Genomic DNA, 17,950 nt, shown 5'->3' with positions numbered 1-17,950 from the left:
TTCAAGGACGGAACCACATGGACTCCCTCCAGGGCCACACGTCCTCTATTTGTCCAGAGGGTCTGGAGATAAACACTGAGCAGCTGTCCTTCGTTTTCATTTAATCTTCATAGTGACCTATTCTATAGATGACAAAATTCTCAGAAGTTAACCTGCCCCGGGTCACCCAGGTCGTGGGGAGAAGCAGGATCCATTCTGCCTCCAAGCGCCACCTCTCTCTCCCTCTCTCGGGCTCAGGGCAGCTGACACGGGCACGGGGAAGGTCAGGGGACAGGGGCCCGGACTGCGTGACTGTCTCGTGCAATGGACGGCCAGCGCGAGAAGCTGGACCCATAGGCCGTGCTGATTCCTGCAGTGGTGGTTTGGCTTCTTCCTTAACCCATCCCGAAAAAACTCAATTCCTCTGAAAACTCTCGAGTATTCTCCATGAGGCAGGCAGTCTTATCACATCCACACACCACACTTAGGCTGAAAGCTCTCTTTAATGAGTTTACCTGTCTGAACTGACAGCTCAAGGGAGTTCGTGTACATTCTGGTCTTTGTCAACAGTGACTCCTAACCACGCTGTTATTCTTTCAAAATACATTTTATTAGTGGCACATGGAATTTAAAGTGAAGCAATTTCTTTCCAGAGAGAAGGTAAGCCCTGACAGACTAAAAAATTGAGCAGATACGTCACAGCAAAAATACCATTTCCAGTGTAAAGAGGTTAACAGGAATACTCTCCACCAAGGAGATGCCTTTCTTCACCGTGCTGACCACAGTGGACACTTGGTTCAGCTGGGGGAACCCACAGCACTGGACAGTCATGGACGGCATTAAGTCAGGGTCATCTCGACACTGACTGGCCCTTCCCTGTCGTAGCAGAGGCGGAGAGGTCACGACCCCCATCGCTCATGATGGGGACCCGGGGGTCTGGGAGGCGGAGGATGGCTGGGGGGAAACACGAGGTGAGCAGGCTCGTGTGTGAGCCTGAGAAAACCCTCAGACTTGGAGGGCCTCCAGAGTCTCCATGACGACCCTTCATCAGCAGATTAGAGCCAGGGGTTACCAGAGGGTCCTATTAAAGCATCTGGAAACACGCCTATGTTAGTAAGTCAGAGAAGATCTGCACTTTCTTAAAAAAAAAAAATCAGTTTCTCGGGGCTTCCCTGGTGGCGCAGTGGTTGAGTCCGCCTGCCGATGCAGAGGACGCGGGTTCGTGCCCTGGTCCGGGAAGATCCCACATGCCGCGGAGCGGCTGGGCCCGTGAGCCATGGCCGCTGAGCCTGCGCGTCCGGAGCCTGCGCTCCGCAACGGGAGAGGCCACAGCAGTGAGAGGCCCGCGTACCGCAAAAAAAAAAAAAAAATCAGTTTCTCTCTGAGAGATTCTTTCACCTAATGTTCTTCTGGCTCAGAACGAGCTCTGCAATGTTCACGTGCCTCACCAATCCGTTAGCTCTGCTGCCCTGTCTCCCCTTCACTGTCCCCCCACCTCATCCCAGCACTGAGTCCTGCCCCAGAGCGCTGCTCTCCTCCGGGCCCCCCGCACCCTCGCGCCTACAGCCTCTGTCACTGCAGTGGGTCCCCCAATTCCAAAAGGCACTCCCTGCACTGAGGCTGTTTCTGTCCTGTTAAGATCATGCTGTTTCTTCTTTCTAACCTCAGACGATGGGGAGTATTCACGAGGAAGGCTCAGCGAGTTTGTCATCTTCACTAGTCTTATTTGATCCTAACATGGGCATGTCACACATCACTTCGGAATCTGTCCCCAACCAAACACTGATCAGGGCAACAAAACGAGTGACAGACTGCAGAATTTTCCATTTCTAGATCTAACTGATTGAGCTAAGTCTTAGCTTCTAGAATACAGCTTCCGGGGACTTAGGGCAGGTCAGTGATGCTGGTGTCGCCAAGATCAATTCCAGAGTACAGCTTGCCGTCCTTTGCGGCCCCCCAGGGCATGGATGTGGAGGTCCACTTCGCCGCCCAGTCTCCTGCTTTGTTGACCAAGATGACACCACCTACACCTTTGACCTTTGACTTCATATAACCCAACGACGCGTCAGCGGCCTCTTCTAACGTCTTTCCTGAAAACAATGAGAGGTTGAGAAACAACACAAGTTACTGAAAGGAATCTGATGGGAAAATTATTTACAGTATGAAAAACCAAAGCGTCTTAACAAAGATTCTTAGTAAGTGATTTCTATTTCAATGTCTCAAACAAGGACTCTCACCCTACAAGGCCCTCCCTGCACTGGATGAAGCTGCCTTTTCTCCCACACGCAGGCTCAGAGTCTCTCTACCGCCCCCAGGAGGCAGAAGGCAACCAGTATTCCAAATGCTCTTCTTTCCTGACCCTAACAGAAGGGGTGTTAACCTGAAAGCAACGTCTGCAGCAAACATGAAAGGGTTTCCCAACCCTCTCCGTCGATTTATAAACAGCTCCTATCCCCTCACAGTCAGACGGCACGGCCTTGTTCCACGTACCCTGTTCCATGTGGAAGAGGGTGAGTCTGGCCAGATTCACCTTCAGGATGCTCTCTCCGTGCCCTGTTGTTGAAACGGCTCCAATATCATTGTCAGCATAACCTCCAGATCCTGCTCAAGGAAGGGAATTGTTTCTAACTGAGAGGCAACCGTCAAGAAATTCAAACACTTATTACAAGTCTAACGCTACATAAATGTTAAACGCCAAGGTGCACTGGTGAGCGCCGTGTGAATAATACCCTGAGATGGGGATGGAGGGCATGTCGGGGAGGCAGGCCTAGCCTTCCCAGGGCAGCGACACCAGGGAAGCCCCTCCTCTGACCCCAGCACATCCACCCAGCACACAGGGTAAGACATATACACCCCTCCCCTCCCCCCACCACCGGGAATTAAGTCACTGTGCTCTGAGGTTAACGCGAAGAACACTTTGACGTGCAATATCTCGTAGTGGTGGTGTGTCACCCTCATGCCACTCAGATCTAACAACTGCAAACTTAAATTCTCAGCTTTCTTAGTTTGCTCATTGGAGCCCATGCCTGGGAAAAGGTTTCGTGTACTTAACCCTTTGGGAATAGTCTGCAGCTCCTGAAACGGATTAGAGAGAAGACAGAGGCACCGGGGGTGCTGCGGCGGCTTCAGTACCCCAGCTCCACCTCCCTCTCAAGTCCTCCACGCCCCCCCCCCCAAAAAACCACAGCATCTAGGAAACAGGTGCCTGCTGGACACGCCACCTTCTGCACGTGCCCTGGGCGACCCCCTCCAACCCACCGCCACTCCCAGAAATTCTAAAGCTGCCACCAGGCGAAGGAGGAAATGAAGGAAGAAAGAAGGAGAGAAAGAGGACGAGAGGACGGGGGAGGGCAGGGGCAGGGGCAGTGATCATCCGTCCATCCCACCTATACATGGCGTGTCCCCGACGCGGCCCAGCATCTTGTTGACGGTGCCCCCCGTCGAGGTCGCGTAAGCCACATTTCCTCGGCAGTCCACGGCAACGGCACCCACGGTCCCCAAGTTTCTGCCAAAAAACCAACAAAGAGTGGCTGAAGATGAGAGACACTCCCACAGGTGACAGGGTAGCTTAATACACTTCTATATTAATGGCACATGGGACACACTTTGATTCCAGCATTCCCCACTCATGGAAACGGCAAAGAAAGCCTGTTTGCATTACATTCTACACGTCAGTTAGACTGCTGGACATACCTTTAGCCCTCAGCTCTAAGGGTCCATCCAATCCCAGCACCACCATTTTCTAGCTGGGTGATTGAGTTAAGTTTTATCGTGCCTCATTTTTCCCATCTGTAAAATGGGGATACAAATAACTGGGTGCATCTCAGACTTCCGTGTGCATCAGCACCCCTTGGATCCTCAGCACCTCCATCCAGAGACCCCCGAGTTGGCAGGTGCAGGATGGGACCCAACATCGTGTACTTCTGACAACCACCCGGTGACGCTGCTGCTGCCTGTCTGCACACCCCTCTGCCCGTTTCATGGGGCTTGCTATGAAGATGAAATAAGTTGACTTTTTCTCTAACACTTCATTATAAATTTGCAAGTAACAAAAGTTGAAGCAATTGTACGCTAACAGCCGTATACCCACCACCCCGGTTCTACAGTGAACTATATCTCAGGCACTGTTCTAAATGCTGGGACGCAGCAGAAAACTAAATGGACAAAGTACCTTCTCCCACGGAGCTTGCATTTGGGGCACAGGGTGACAGAGCAATAAAGGATGTCAGGCTTTACTGAACAGCAATAAACTACAGCCCATAGCAGCACGTGGGACACGTGATGGTGGAGACGTGCTGCTTTCTAAGGGCCTCTCTGAAGGACTGAGGGTAAGCCATGCTGATTGCTGGGGAAGAACATTCCTGAAGCAGGACATGCTTGCCAAGTTCAAGGAACTTCAAGGAGGCCACTGTGGTTGGAGAGAATAAAGCCAGGGAGAGTGTGCAGCAGGGTCAGAGGGACGGCCAGCAGGCAGACCATGAGGCTTTGACAAGTGGGGTGACTGTACATCCTGGTTTCCCAGGACCGTCCTGACTTATGCCTGTTGTCCCGGCTTAATTAATAGTGCCCCTTTCACTCTCAAAACTAAGTTCCAGTTTGAATACTGAATCACAGGGTCATCCTACTTACAGGCCCTTGGAAGGGCGTTTAGTCTGAGTGAGGTGGGAAGACGCTGGAGAGTTTGAACCGAGAAGCGTCACGAGATGAGTTAAGTTTAAAAAATAACCATTCTTACCGCCATGCCCATCACCGGCACGGCTAACATGAAACAGACACGGTATCAAGTATGGGCACAGAGGTGCGGGGACCACGACCCTCACTCACTGCTGCTGGGCATGTGGACTGGCAAGGCCACTTCGGGAGGCCACCCACGGGGTCTCCTAAAGCCGACTCAGCCATTTTATCCCCACACTTCTGTCCAACAGAAACGTGGAGGTAAGTTCACCATGAAAGTGTACAGAATGTTCACAGCAGCACTACTTGTAATAACAGCAAACTGCAAATGACACAAACATCTGCCCAAGTAAATAACCTGTGACACACTATGCTTCAGTGAAGGTGGACTCTGCTACACACGAGACAGATCTCAGAAACATCAGAAGAGGCACCCCAAAAAGCACGTACTACACAACCCCACTCAGATAAAGTTCCAAGACAGGCACCACTAGCCCTCGGTGCTGGAAGCCGGGCAGGCGGTTTCCTTGCGGGGAGGGCAGTGACGGAGGGGGGTGTGTGTCGGGCTGTGTGCTGATTACATGTGTGTCCACCCTGTGGAAGCGCATCCAGGGCTCCAGATAGGATCTATGCACCCGGAATGTGTGCTATACTTCTACAGAGTCATCTTAGGGAAACCGTTCTGGCCATTGTGTGTGGACTGAGGGAGATGAGAGAGGAAACAGAGACCCCTTAAGAGGCTGGAGAGGCAGTGGTTTGTGTCGGGGTGTTTCCAGAGGAGAGGGTGGGAAGGAGGCTGGACCTGGGACATTTTGAAGGCAGAGCTGACAGAATTTGCAGGTGGACCGGATGTGAGAGAGAGGAATCTAAGGCAGAAACTGAAAGGATGCAAGAAACACTTATTGAAAGGTGGAAGACTGGGAAGACGTTTTTTGCTTTGTGGTGTGTGTGGAGTGGGGTTGGGTGGGGAAACAAGTTTAGTTTTGGACAAAAGCTTGAGGTATCTGTTGGGCAATCACATGGAGAGGCTAAATTGTAGCTAGAGATGTAGCCTGGCATTCAAAGGGCTAGAAAGAGAAAGCTGGTATCCTATTAGAAGGAAACGGGAACCCTATCTCCTATCACTCACAAAAGCCAACCCAGATAGCTAAGGACCTAAATACAAAACACAAAATTCTTCAAGGAAATCTAGGCAGCTGTATGTCTCAGGGCGGGGATGGCTCCTAAGTTTCTGGTCTTACAAACTACACAAGAGGGAGAGTACTACTGATCACAAAAAACGTTCAAATGGCAAAAATACCATAAGCAAAGTAACAGCAAATAAAAACAACAGATCCGGGAATTTTGTTTTGAGCAGAGAAGACAGCCTTAAGATTGATAAGAAGAGGGCAAAACAACTAAAGAGAAGAAATGACCACAGGACGAAAATAGGCAAATTCCCGGAAAAGAATCCAGGCTGGCGGCTGCCAGGGAGGAGCAACGGCAGTGACGCGAGCCCCTGCCGCCACGTAAGGAGAGAGGCACCCTGTCACTGCTGGCGGCAGCCCCCCACCACGTACGAGGAAGGGTTGAGGCAAAAATACAAAGGCAAATGGAGGCCCACACACGTAATACTTAGAAATGATGAAGATGTTCTGTCCTCTTACCGTGAGAAGCGTATCTTGAGAAATACTGTAAAGCTATGGTTTTCGTTTGACTGGAAGCTGACAAACTAGCAATGATGACAATTTATTAACATGCACATTTGTATCCTTTGTTGATCAGCTGGTGATGGCTGGATGAGTGGGGCAAAAAACCACACACAGACACATATACAATCATAAATTATTATGTATTTATTCCATAAAATTAATTTTCATTGCCTTCATCTCAAGGGGCATTGATCACGTTCTTATGATCAACATTTCCATGTAACATGCATTCTACTGACAATGTGACAAATAACACAACTTTTCTTTTCTTTTCTTTCTTTTTTTTTTTTTTTTGCGGTACGCGGGCCTCTCACTGTTGTGGCCTCTCCCGTTGCGGAGCACAGGCTCCGGACGCGCAGGCTCAGCGGCCATGGCTCACGCGCCCAGCCGCTCCGCGGCGTGTGGGATCCTCCCGGACCGGGGCACGAACCTGTGTGCCCTGCGTCGGCAGGCGGACTCTCAACCACTGCGCCACCGGGGAAGCCCGACACAACTTTTCTTGAGCAATGTAGTTCTCAGGAAGTTTTTAATTAATTTTAACTTGGAGAAGCTTCACTCTGCTGAGGCAGTAACATTGGAACTATATATAAAACTCCTAAAGCAATACTTAGACTTGGAAATGAATCTTGATTTTTACATTACCACACTCAAATGTTACATGGGGTTACGTTTGATAAATGGTTATCACAGAAGATTTTACTAAATATTTTAATTTGATCATTTAAATCACAATCCCTTACTGTAGTCATTTTTGTCATCTCTTAAGCAGTGTTTAAATCAATGCAGAGTATCTTAAATTCTTCTTTCAAATTTCATTGCTGGTATATTACAAAGAAAATGGAAAACAGCAGTATGTTGCTCGATTTTGTTCAAATCTCTCTACAAATGATACTTATACTTCGATTTATAATGAACAGAAAAACAGCCTCTAAAGAAACTGCTTTCAGGATCAGCTGTACATGAATCTTCTCCTTCAAGTCAGGCAAATCTTTTTGTTTCCTTTGTTTCGATTTCGTTATATTTTCTGCGGATGTCACTTTTCTTGCATATTTCCCATGCACTTTTGGCTTTGTTTCTCTAAATTAAAAAAAAACATTTTTAATCCTTTAAAAAATGTTAATAGCCAGACTTAGATTTTTTTTTTTAAAGCTTCTGTTAAGCTTATCCATGGAGAGGAATAGTTCAGACTAAGTAACTGTAGATAGTGCACATTCAAAATTAATTTCACTTTCTGTCAAAGTCCGTGATTTGTTCTTTAAGGAACTCCTGCGATTTTTGCTGAACTCTTCTTATCTAAATTCGATTTCATTACTTCAACAGCATTTAGTTGGAATTCCCTCCACGTCTCTCTGAGGTCTGTTATAAGGTCAGATGTGAGTCTAATTAAGCTCTTCCGCCTTCGGCCACATCTAGAGTATCTTGCAGTGGACCCTCTACTGTCTCACAGCATCGTCAGTATTGGTGCAGCTGAGGGCATGTCTCCTAGAAACAAACTCACGGTGAGCTGGCCGTGTCACACAGGATACTTCTGGACTCTTGGCCAAAGTTCGTGCTTACATACCTTTTATTTACCTACCATGTTAGCTCCATTATCACGGGCTTCCCTTTTAAATGTTAGTTTTTCAACATGTTTTCTGATCGTGGTCCACTCTAGCTGAACTGAGTTTTTTAAACTTCATTATGATTTCATGTCTTGCTTTATTACCCATTAAACTAACCTATTTGAATTCTCTCTCCTAGATACTTATCATTAGGTTTTTTTCCTAATTACGTTTTGGCATTTTATCAAAACTTGAAATAATTTTTATTAACCCTAGAAATTTCCCATTGTTTTCCGTAAACATTGTGCTGATGGGGTCATGAAAACTACCATTACACTTGTCCAAATAGTATTATTCTTTCAAGAACATTACATCTATGTTTTCTATCTGTGTCTTTTCTGGTTATCAACTGTTTATTGTTTATTCAGCCTTTTCCCAGCGCTTCTAATAATTGCACGTGTCCTTTTTTTGGTGTATGGTTACACCAAATTGCTTTATGATTAGCAATTAAACCTTCCTTTAGTAAAGAACATGAAGTTGTCGGGATTTCATCTGAATTGCTCAAGTTGTGGATTTGGTGAGAATACTATTCCTACTAATTTTCATTGTTTTGATAAGTAATTAAATCTTCTTTGAACAAAGAAGCTGTAATGTTCTCTTTGTGAATTTTATGCGGGTCATCCTGGAAGAAGACTGCTTACTTTTTTTTTTCTCTAATTTTTATTCATTTATTTATTTTTTGGCTGCATTGGGTCTTTGTTGCTGCTCGTGGGCTTTCTTAGTTGCAGCGAGCAGGGCTTCTCTTCATTTCGGTGTGCAGGCTTCTCATTGTGGTGGCTTCTCTCGGTCTGGAGCACAGGATCTAGGCGCATGGGCTTTGGTAGTTGTGGCATGCGGGTTCAGCAGGTGTGGCTCGCGGGCTCTAGAGCTCAGGCTCAGTAGTTGTGGTGCATGGGCTTAGTTGCTCCGCGGCATGTGGGATCTTCCCGGACCAGGGATTGAACCTGTGTCCCCTGCGTTGGCAGGTGGATTCTTTACCACTGAGCCACCAGAGAAGTCTAAGAGTGCTTACTTTTAAAGCAGACTGTTTCTTTGAAGATCTTTTACTTCTTTTCTTCCTTTTAGCTTTTTTTTCTTTTGTGAATTCCACTTTAGTATTCTTTTTCTATCAAAATCTTGACTTGTACACATTTTCAGTAATCTAGGAATTAGAAAGTGAAATGTAACTATACTGAGAGTGTACAAAATTAGCACATATTTTCATCAAAGTTAAGGGCAAATCCCCCCAAAAAGAATAAAAGTAATTTGCAGATATAATTTCAAAAGTTAGTTTTTTCCTAAAATTTACAAAATTATTAATATTAAAGTCTAAACATCAACTATAATTAATGAGTATAACATTTTAAATAAAAATTACTTAAAAATTTCAACATTTAAAAAAATTTAACTCAACCTTAAGTATTTTTATAAGAATATAAACCATTCATGAGTCTAATATTCAGTGTCCATTTAGTTGCCAACATAAAAAATTGGTTCCTCATGCAGCTTCTGTCTATACCTGTGATGTCCAATACAGCAGCCACTGTCTGCATGTGGCTGAGCACTGGAAATGCAGGCAGTCTACAGTGAGACATGCAGTCAGTGTAAAATACACGGCAGATTTGGAAGATCTAGCATGAAAAGACGTAAAGTATCTCATAAATAAATTCTTACATTGATGACATGTTGAAATGATAATATTTGGGGTATATTGGGTTAAATATATTATTAATTTCACTCATTTCTTCTTGCTTTTTTTTAATGTGGCTACTAGAAAATGTTAAATTACATATATGGCTCTCAGATTTCTATTGGACAGTGCTGGTCTAGACCTACATATCTACCAATTTAAGAGTAACAGGAATCAGCCCTCATGGGCAAGTCTTGCAGATATCGTACTAATTCATGAATAACTCTAGAACCACAAACTGAAACATGCGGAAAGAAAAAGGACACTGTGCACTACTGGGAAACAACACTTCGTTATGCAAGAATTTGTTTGACAAATTAGTGTCTTTTTCTCTTACCTAAGTCCTTCTGCTGTTCAAGTCTTCCCCACACTCCAAAACAGGGTCTAGTTCTGATGTCAGCAGTGGCATATTCCACAAACCTTTTGACTCAGGTGGTCTTTACTTCCAAGACATAGAGCAAGAGATGCAGAGAAGCACTTCCCTGGGGGCTGAATGATATTTGGCACAAGAGTGGATGATGAGGGCTATGGATAATGCTGTGTCACTGCTGAGTGACAGAGATGCCCCATGGATCTGCAATAAAGCAACTGTTTTGTGTAACTGTGATATGAGGGTCATCTAAAGTGCAGGGCCCAGGGCAGGAGCCCCTCTTGCTTATATCGAAGAGCATTACTGGCTGGTGGAGATGTGTGTGGTTGCAGAATTTTTGGAAAGCAATGTGGCAACATCTATTAAAACGTACATGAACCACTGATAAAGCAACCCCATTCCTGTGACTTTAGCCTATAGACACAATAGCACACTCAGTAACGATTATCGACAGCTACCAACATATGGCCAATCTTGTAAAACAGATTCCTAACCTGGGGACACACTAGAATTACCTGGGGAACTTTTTTCTAATGGACTTGCCTGGCCTCTCCACCTCAGCTCTACTCGATTAGATTTTTTTTTTGGCCACGCCATGCGTCATGCGGGATCTTAGTTCCTCAACCAGGGATCGAACCCATGCCCCCTGCAGTGGAAGCCTGGAGTCTTAACCGCTGGACCACGCGGGAAGTCCCTAAATTAGATTCTGTAGGGAAGGGGCTCAGACATGTAGATTTTGAAAAAGCTCCCTAAGTGATACGAAAGTATACCTCTGGTTAAACATTACAAATCTAAAAGGGCATGTGGAGTTAATAGATTATGTTCCGTTATAAACCTCCAGGCCACATTCAAATTTTATTTTTCAAATTTTGCTTTAAATTAAGGTCCTTTTATTTGGTATTTTTGAAGTGGTAACACAGAAAACCGTAATTCAGAACACATGATGAATTCACTTATAAGGGCTGTACTGATTTCTCTGCCCCGTGAAAGGGCGCCTAAGTAAGTTCATAGGGTGGTCTACAACACAGAGAACCTGTGCAGTGTACTGAAGATAACAAACTGATCAAGAAGTATGCAGGTAATTAATACCTTTACACACGGCATTCATCTATTAAATCATGTTGGAGAAGGAACTCTTAGCTGAATTTGAGTTACTATTCATAGGAGTAATAAGTGAAGTTAAATTTCAGAGTCAAAAGAGCAGTTTTTCCATTACTCAGTGTGAACTATTTTGTACAAAAACTGAAACGACCAAGTGATATTTGACTTATTTAAGAAACGTGGATAACCAGACACGAGTCTCACTTTCACATCTGAATAGCTCGCAAAAACGTGAGCCACAGATGATGCTTACTTTTGGTAGTCTGATTTCTGAAGCTTTTCGTTTTCTAGACGTTTTTTGTTTCTTTCTGTAACCAGCTGTTCTCCAGGAATTGTTGGAATCCCACTGGCTGCTGCAAATTTTGCTGCACCTTGGTCAGTCAGAAAGCAGTGGGGTGTCTTGAGCCAGAAAGAAATGGGAAAACAGTTAGTTTTCTGAAAAAGTTAAAATCTTTTCAACTGTTCCTACTGTGTGAAAATCATTATTCTCTCTGGGTACAAAGCCTCAAAAATGGAAATTCCACTGGCTTGCTTTTCTGAATGATGAAAAAAGCCGAGCTCTCCGAGTTTTTGTATTTTCAGAAAAACCTAGATGATGGAATATTACTAGGAATTCAACTTACATATGATCTTAAATTTAAAGAATTTAATCCATTTTTATTTCATACACGCTATTTATTTATCTACATATCTATGTATGTAGGTATATATTTATTTGCTGCACCACACAGCTTGCAGGATCTTAGTTTCCCAACCAGGGATCAAACCTGGACCCCCTGCAGTGGAAGCATGGAGTCCTAACCACTGGATCGCCAGGGAATTCCCCCATACATGCTATTTAAACAGTTGGTCTGTTCAGTGTGTATGTGTTGTGTTACATGTGTTGAAAGCAGGCTGAAGAAAATACAGGAAGATAACATGAAAACATGAAGATAATGTGAAATGTAATCACTGGTTAAGTGATCATGAGTCAAATTACATCAACTGAGTCAGAATCTTGGTTTCCTTGAGAAACTTAAATAACATTGTTTTTGTTCTTTCATACAATTTCAGGAGAACGGTGATCTCGAGCATTTCCCTACAAGTCAGAACCCTTTTAGTCACTGAAGTGCAGCAGTGACAATTCCTTAGGAAAAGGGTGCTTTAGTCCCACATACCTTTTCCATAACAAGGCGCGCAACTTTAATGGGATTTGCGACACAGCGGACTGCAGACACCGCTCCTGCAGACAGGTCTTTCCCATTCATGATACTTGCATCCATTTCAACTTCACCATTTTCGTTCAAGACAGATCCACAGCCTAAAATCAAAAAGAAGCCGAAAAGCAAGAATTAAGAATTTGGAAATGGCTTCCGAGTTTCCCCTAAGCTGCCTACTTCAATTCATCCTCGACTCCATTGTCAAAGGAACGTTGTTAAAAACACAGATCTGACTTGATACCCCATGACCTACACAATATACGGTATGAAGCCCTTCCTGATCTGGCCTCTGACTTACTTTTCCAGCTTCATCTCTTCTCCTTGGCAACATTTTACTGAAATATTAGGTTTCCCTGAATGTACCATTAGCTCTCATTACTCTGTTCTCTTTACCACTAGCAACTTTTCTCCAACTTTCTCTGCCTAGATAATACTTGTAAGCCTAGCTATTCTTAAACTCTATGTGACTCAGTTTCCTCAGAGGGATAAGAACAAACCTCAAGAATACTTAAAGGAGTATAAAAATATCCAGCAACTAACAAGTGTTTGGTATCTAATAAGAAATTACCAGGCTCAGAAAGAAACAGGAAAATATGACCCATGATGAGGAAGAACAAAAACAAAAAAATCAATTAATAGTAACAGACTCAGAAATGACATAAATGATAGAATTATTAGACAAAAATGTTAAAACGGCTGTCAGGGCTTCCCTGGTGGCGCAGTGGTTGAGAGTCCACCTGCCGATGCAGGGGACATGGGTTCGTGCCCTGGTCCGGGAAGATCCCACATGCCACGGAGCAGCTGGGCCCGTGAGCCATGGCCGCTGAGCCTGTGTGTCCAGAGCCTGTGCTCCGCAATGGGAGAGGCCACAACAGTGAGAGGCCCGCTTACCACACACACACACACACACACACACACACACACACACAAACGGCTGTCATATGTACCAGAACATGGAAGAAAATATGAAAAGGACCCAGAGAGAACTTCTAGAGACGAAAAAAGAAGTCTGAAACGAAAAATACACTGGATAGGATTAACACCAAATTAGACACTGCACAAAAGATGAATGAACTTGAAGACACAGCAAACAAAAAGACTGAAAAATAATTGAACAGAGTTTATCACTGAGCTCAGGGACAGTTTCAATGTCAGTCAGTATATGCCAGTATATGTGTAACTGGAGTCCCCAAAAGGAGAGGTGAGATAGAGGGACAAAAAAAATATTTAAGGAAATGATGAATTTTCAAATTTGGTGAATACTATAAATTCACAGATCCGAAAAGCACAACAAACTCCAAGAAAAAGAAACATGAACAAAACTACACTCAGGCACATTATGATCAAACAGCTTAGTGCTAATGAGAAAGAGAAAATCTTAAAAGCAGCCAGAGAAAGACACATTAGGTACAGAGGAAAAAAGAAAAATGATAGCATACTTGTTGTCATAAACAATGCAAACCAGAAGACAGAGGAGCAAGATCTTTGAAGCCCTCAAAGAAAAAAAAAAAACTGTCAAGTTGGAATTCTACACCCAGTGAAAGCATCTTTCAAAAACCCAAAAACAAAGACGTTTATAGACATAACAGAAGTTTAAAAAAAGTCATCAATAGCAGATGTGCAATATAAGAAATGTTAAAGGAAGTCTTTCAGGCAGAAGGAAAATGATAGCAAAGAGCAATCAGGATTCCCCCAAAGAATGAACACTGGATATGGCTAATATGTGGATAAACAGAAATACCTTTTCCCTTTATTTTTACAATATCTTTAAAATATAACTGTTTAAAGGAAAAATAATAACAACGCATTAGGCAACTTATACACATAAGTAAAACTATGACAACAGTAGTACAAAGGCTACGAAAGGGGAAACAGGTGTATGCTGTAAAAGGTTCCTACATTATGCATGAAGTGTGATATTACTTAAGGTAGACTGTGACAAGTGAGAGATATATACTATAAACCCTAAAACAACCTTTAAAAAAAGAAGTCAAAAAAAAAAAAGAAGTCGAGCTACTAGGCCAACAAAGGAGATAACATGGAATTATGAACATTCAATTATTCCAAAAGAAGGCAGAAAAAAGCAGAAAAAGAGGAAACAGGGAACAATGAATAGATTGGACAAATAGAAAACAAACAGCAAGATGACAAAGTTATGCCTAACCATATCAATGATCACATTAAATGTAAATGGTCTAAACACCCCAATAAAAAGCAGAGATTGTCAGGACTTCCCTGGTGGTCCAGTGGTAAAGAATCTGGCTTACAACGCAGGGGACGCAGTTCGATCACTGGTCAGGGAACTAAGATCCCTGAGAAGAGAAAACCCACACGACACAACTAGAGAGAAGCCTGCACACCACGACGACGAGCCCGCGTGCTGCAACGAAAGATCCTGCATGCCTCAGTGAAGATCCTGAGTGCCGCAACTAAGACCCGATGCAGCCAAAAATAAATAACAAAATAAATAAATCTTAAAAAAAGCAGAGATTGTCAAATTGTACAAAAAGATAGGACACAATTACATGCTGCCAATAAAAAAAAAATCCACTTTAAATATAAAGATGCAAATAGCTTAAAAGTAAAAGTGGACAAATTATACCATGCCAAAATGAATCAAATGAAAACTGGAGGCAAAGTATACTTCACAATAAGGAACATTAAATAATAATAAGGACATTAAGTAATGATATAGGGGTCAGTTCCCCAAGAAGACAACAATCTATATTGTAAACAACAGTTTCGAAATACATGAAGCAAACACTGACAGAACTCAGAGGAGAGATAGACGAATCCAGTTACAATTAAAGATTTCAATGCTCCTCTCTCATTAATCAGAAATGGACAATCAAGATACAGAAGGTATGAACATTACGAATGAACTTGACCTTATTGAGATTTATAGATCTTTCCATCCAACAAAAGCAGAGTACATAGTCTTTTTAAGTGCAAATGGCCAAGGTAGAACACATTCTGAGCCAAAAACCAAACCTTACGAAGTTTAAAAGAATACAAATCACACAAAGTATGTCCTCTGATCATAACAGAATTAAACTAAAAATCATTAACAGAGAGGTATTTAGAAAATCCACAAATATTTGGAAATTAAGCATCACACTTCTAACTAACCCATGATTCAGTGAGGAAGTCACAAGGAAAATGAGAACACATTTTGAACAGAATGAAAATTAAGGCAACCTGTAAAAACATGTAAAAATCAAAGCAGTGCTAGAGTAAAATTTTAAACATTAAATGCTTGTATTAGAAAAGAATAGTCTCAAATTAATGATCTAACAGGAAAAGAACAGTAAATTATTTCCAAAGCAAGCTGAATGAATAAAGGAAACAATAAAGGTAAGTCAATGAAATTCAGAACAGAAAAAGAGCAAAAGAAAAAACAGAAAATGGGACTTCCCTGGTGGCACAGTGGTTAAGAATCTGCCTGCCAATGCAGAGGACGTGGATTCGATCCCTGGTCCGGGAAGATCCCACATACCGCGGAGCAACTAAGCCCGTGTACCACAGCTACTAAGTCTGTGCTCTAGAGCCTGCGAGCCACAACTACTGAGCCCATGTGCTGCAACTACTGAAGCCCAAGTGCCTAGAGCCCATGCTCTGCAACAAGAGAAGCCACTGCAACGAAAAGCCTGCGTACTGCAACAAAGAGTAGCCCCTGCTTGCTGCAACTAGAGAAAGCCCGCGCAGCAACAAAGACCCAACGCAGCCGCAAACAAACAAATAAATAAGAAAAGAAAAAAACAGAAAAATTCACCAAATCCACCCCCCGAAACTAAAACTAGTTCTTTGAAAAGAACAATAAACTTGATAAACTCTAGACTGACGAAGAAAAAAAAGACACATTACAAAAATCAGGAATGAAAGAGGGGACCTCTCTACAGACCATACAGACATCAAAAGCATAACACAGAAATGTTGCAAATTCAGCAACTTAAACCAAATAGAAACATTTCTTGAAGGACAACTGACAAAACTCACTCAAAGAAGAAATAGGTAACCTGAATAGTGCCATGCCTATTAAAGAATTTCATTTCTTAAAAACTTTCCATCAAAACAAACAAAAAAACCAATCTACCAAATATTTACAAAGAAATAATAGCAACCTTATACAAACTTCGAGAAAAACAGAAGAGGAGGGAACACTTGCCAATTCATCATATGAAGCCAGCATCACCTTCATTTCAAAACCAGACAGATGTTATAAGAAAATAAAACTACAGACCCGTATCTCTCATGAACATTGATGCAAAATTCTCAAGAAAACACCATCAAATCAAACCCAGCATTCACATATGTAAAAAATAACATGTCACAACAAAGTGGTGTTAATCCCAGAGAAGAAAACCTGGTTCAAAATTCAAAAATCAATCAATCAATATTCACCATATCAACAGACAAAAGAAAAACCACATGGTCATTCAATAGATGCAGCAAAAGGATTTGATAAAACTCAACATGCACAGATGATTAAAAATCTCAAAAAACTAAGAATAAGGGAACTTCTCAACCTGGTAAAGGGCACCTATAAAACCCTACCACCAACATCATACTTAACGGTGAAAGACAGTGCTTTCCCAAGACTGGGAAAAATGCAAGAATTTCTGCTCTAACCACTCCTATTCAATATAATATTGGATGGTCCAGCCAATGTTCGAAAACAAAGAAAAGGCATAAAGTTTGGAAAAGAAGAAATAAAATGGTCTCTATTTGCAGCTGACATTACTAGAAGTTACAGTAAGCAAGACAGTGTGGTGTTGGTGAAAGAATTTGACAGATAGATCAATGGAGCAGAATAGAAAGTCCAAAACAGATCCACATAAATATATAAACTGATCTTTGACAAAGGAGGTGTGATACTTTGATTTATCATAATTACATATTTTGGTCTTCATCCAGGTACGGTTCACAGCTGCCAAACCCTTTGGAATTTCCTAAGGGATTAGAACAATGGGAGCATCTTTTGTTATAATATTTGGTCTTTTGCCCTCAGTTCCTGAAACCACTTCAGATCCATACAGGTGACCTGGGTGTCCTGTTACTCATAACAAGCAGTTTTCAACCAAAACCAAGTTTATGTTAATGAGGTAACTTTTGAAAACCCCCTAAAGGTGGGGGGCTGGTTGCCACCGGAACCAACCAGGATTAAAGGGCTGGAACTTTTAGTCCCACCCCCTGATTTCTGGGGAGGGGAGGACTGGAGATTGAATCAATCACCAACTGCCAAGGATTTAATCGATGATGCCTATGTAATGAAGCCACATTTTGCGTAAATGTTGAAGAGCACAGAACAGAGGCAAGGGGACAGAACAATTACTAAATATCTGCTGACTAACTGGTTAAAATTTCCTGAAATTCTTTTCTCTGACAGATGTCAGGTAGGTGGTGTAATTCCCCAGAAGCGTCTTAATCCCTAGATCTTAGGTTTTCTACTTCAAAATAAAGAGGAAATGAGTGTCTTCCAGCAAGTTACTTAAACTTTTTGTGCCTTAGTTTTCTCATCTGAGAAATGAGCGTGATAATAATCACACCTAACTCATAGGACTATGGTGCAGATTAAATGAGTTAATCATGCAAGTTTCTTAGACCACTGTTTGGTACATAGTAGACACTCGTGGTAGCTATGATGATTATTACTCTAAAAAAGGACT

At 42.7% G+C, this 17,950-nt stretch overlaps 1 protein-coding gene across 1 annotated transcript in view; it reads right to left on the bottom strand.

Annotated features, from left to right (window-relative positions):
• Positions 1–1,203: 1,203 nt before the first annotated feature.
• Positions 1,204–17,950, bottom strand: part of ASRGL1 (asparaginase and isoaspartyl peptidase 1) — a 29,935-nt gene continuing 13,188 nt past the window's right edge. The window contains exons 4-8 of the mRNA XM_082844952.1: positions 12,243–12,385; positions 11,339–11,484; positions 3,366–3,484; positions 2,470–2,580; positions 1,204–2,069 (exon numbers count right to left, since the gene is read on the bottom strand). Of these exons, the coding sequence (XP_082701078.1) occupies positions 1,864–2,069; positions 2,470–2,580; positions 3,366–3,484; positions 11,339–11,484; positions 12,243–12,385 (725 nt within the window). The 3' untranslated portion in view covers positions 1,204–1,863. The remainder of the gene's footprint in view (positions 2,070–2,469; positions 2,581–3,365; positions 3,485–11,338; positions 11,485–12,242; positions 12,386–17,950) is intronic.

The sequence above is a fragment of the Leucopleurus acutus genome, assembly GCF_964270905.1.
Source record: "Leucopleurus acutus genome assembly, chromosome: 8".
NCBI classification, from domain to species: domain Eukaryota; kingdom Metazoa; phylum Chordata; class Mammalia; order Artiodactyla; family Delphinidae; genus Leucopleurus; species Leucopleurus acutus.
This window is presented reverse-complemented; position numbering and strand designations above follow the sequence as displayed.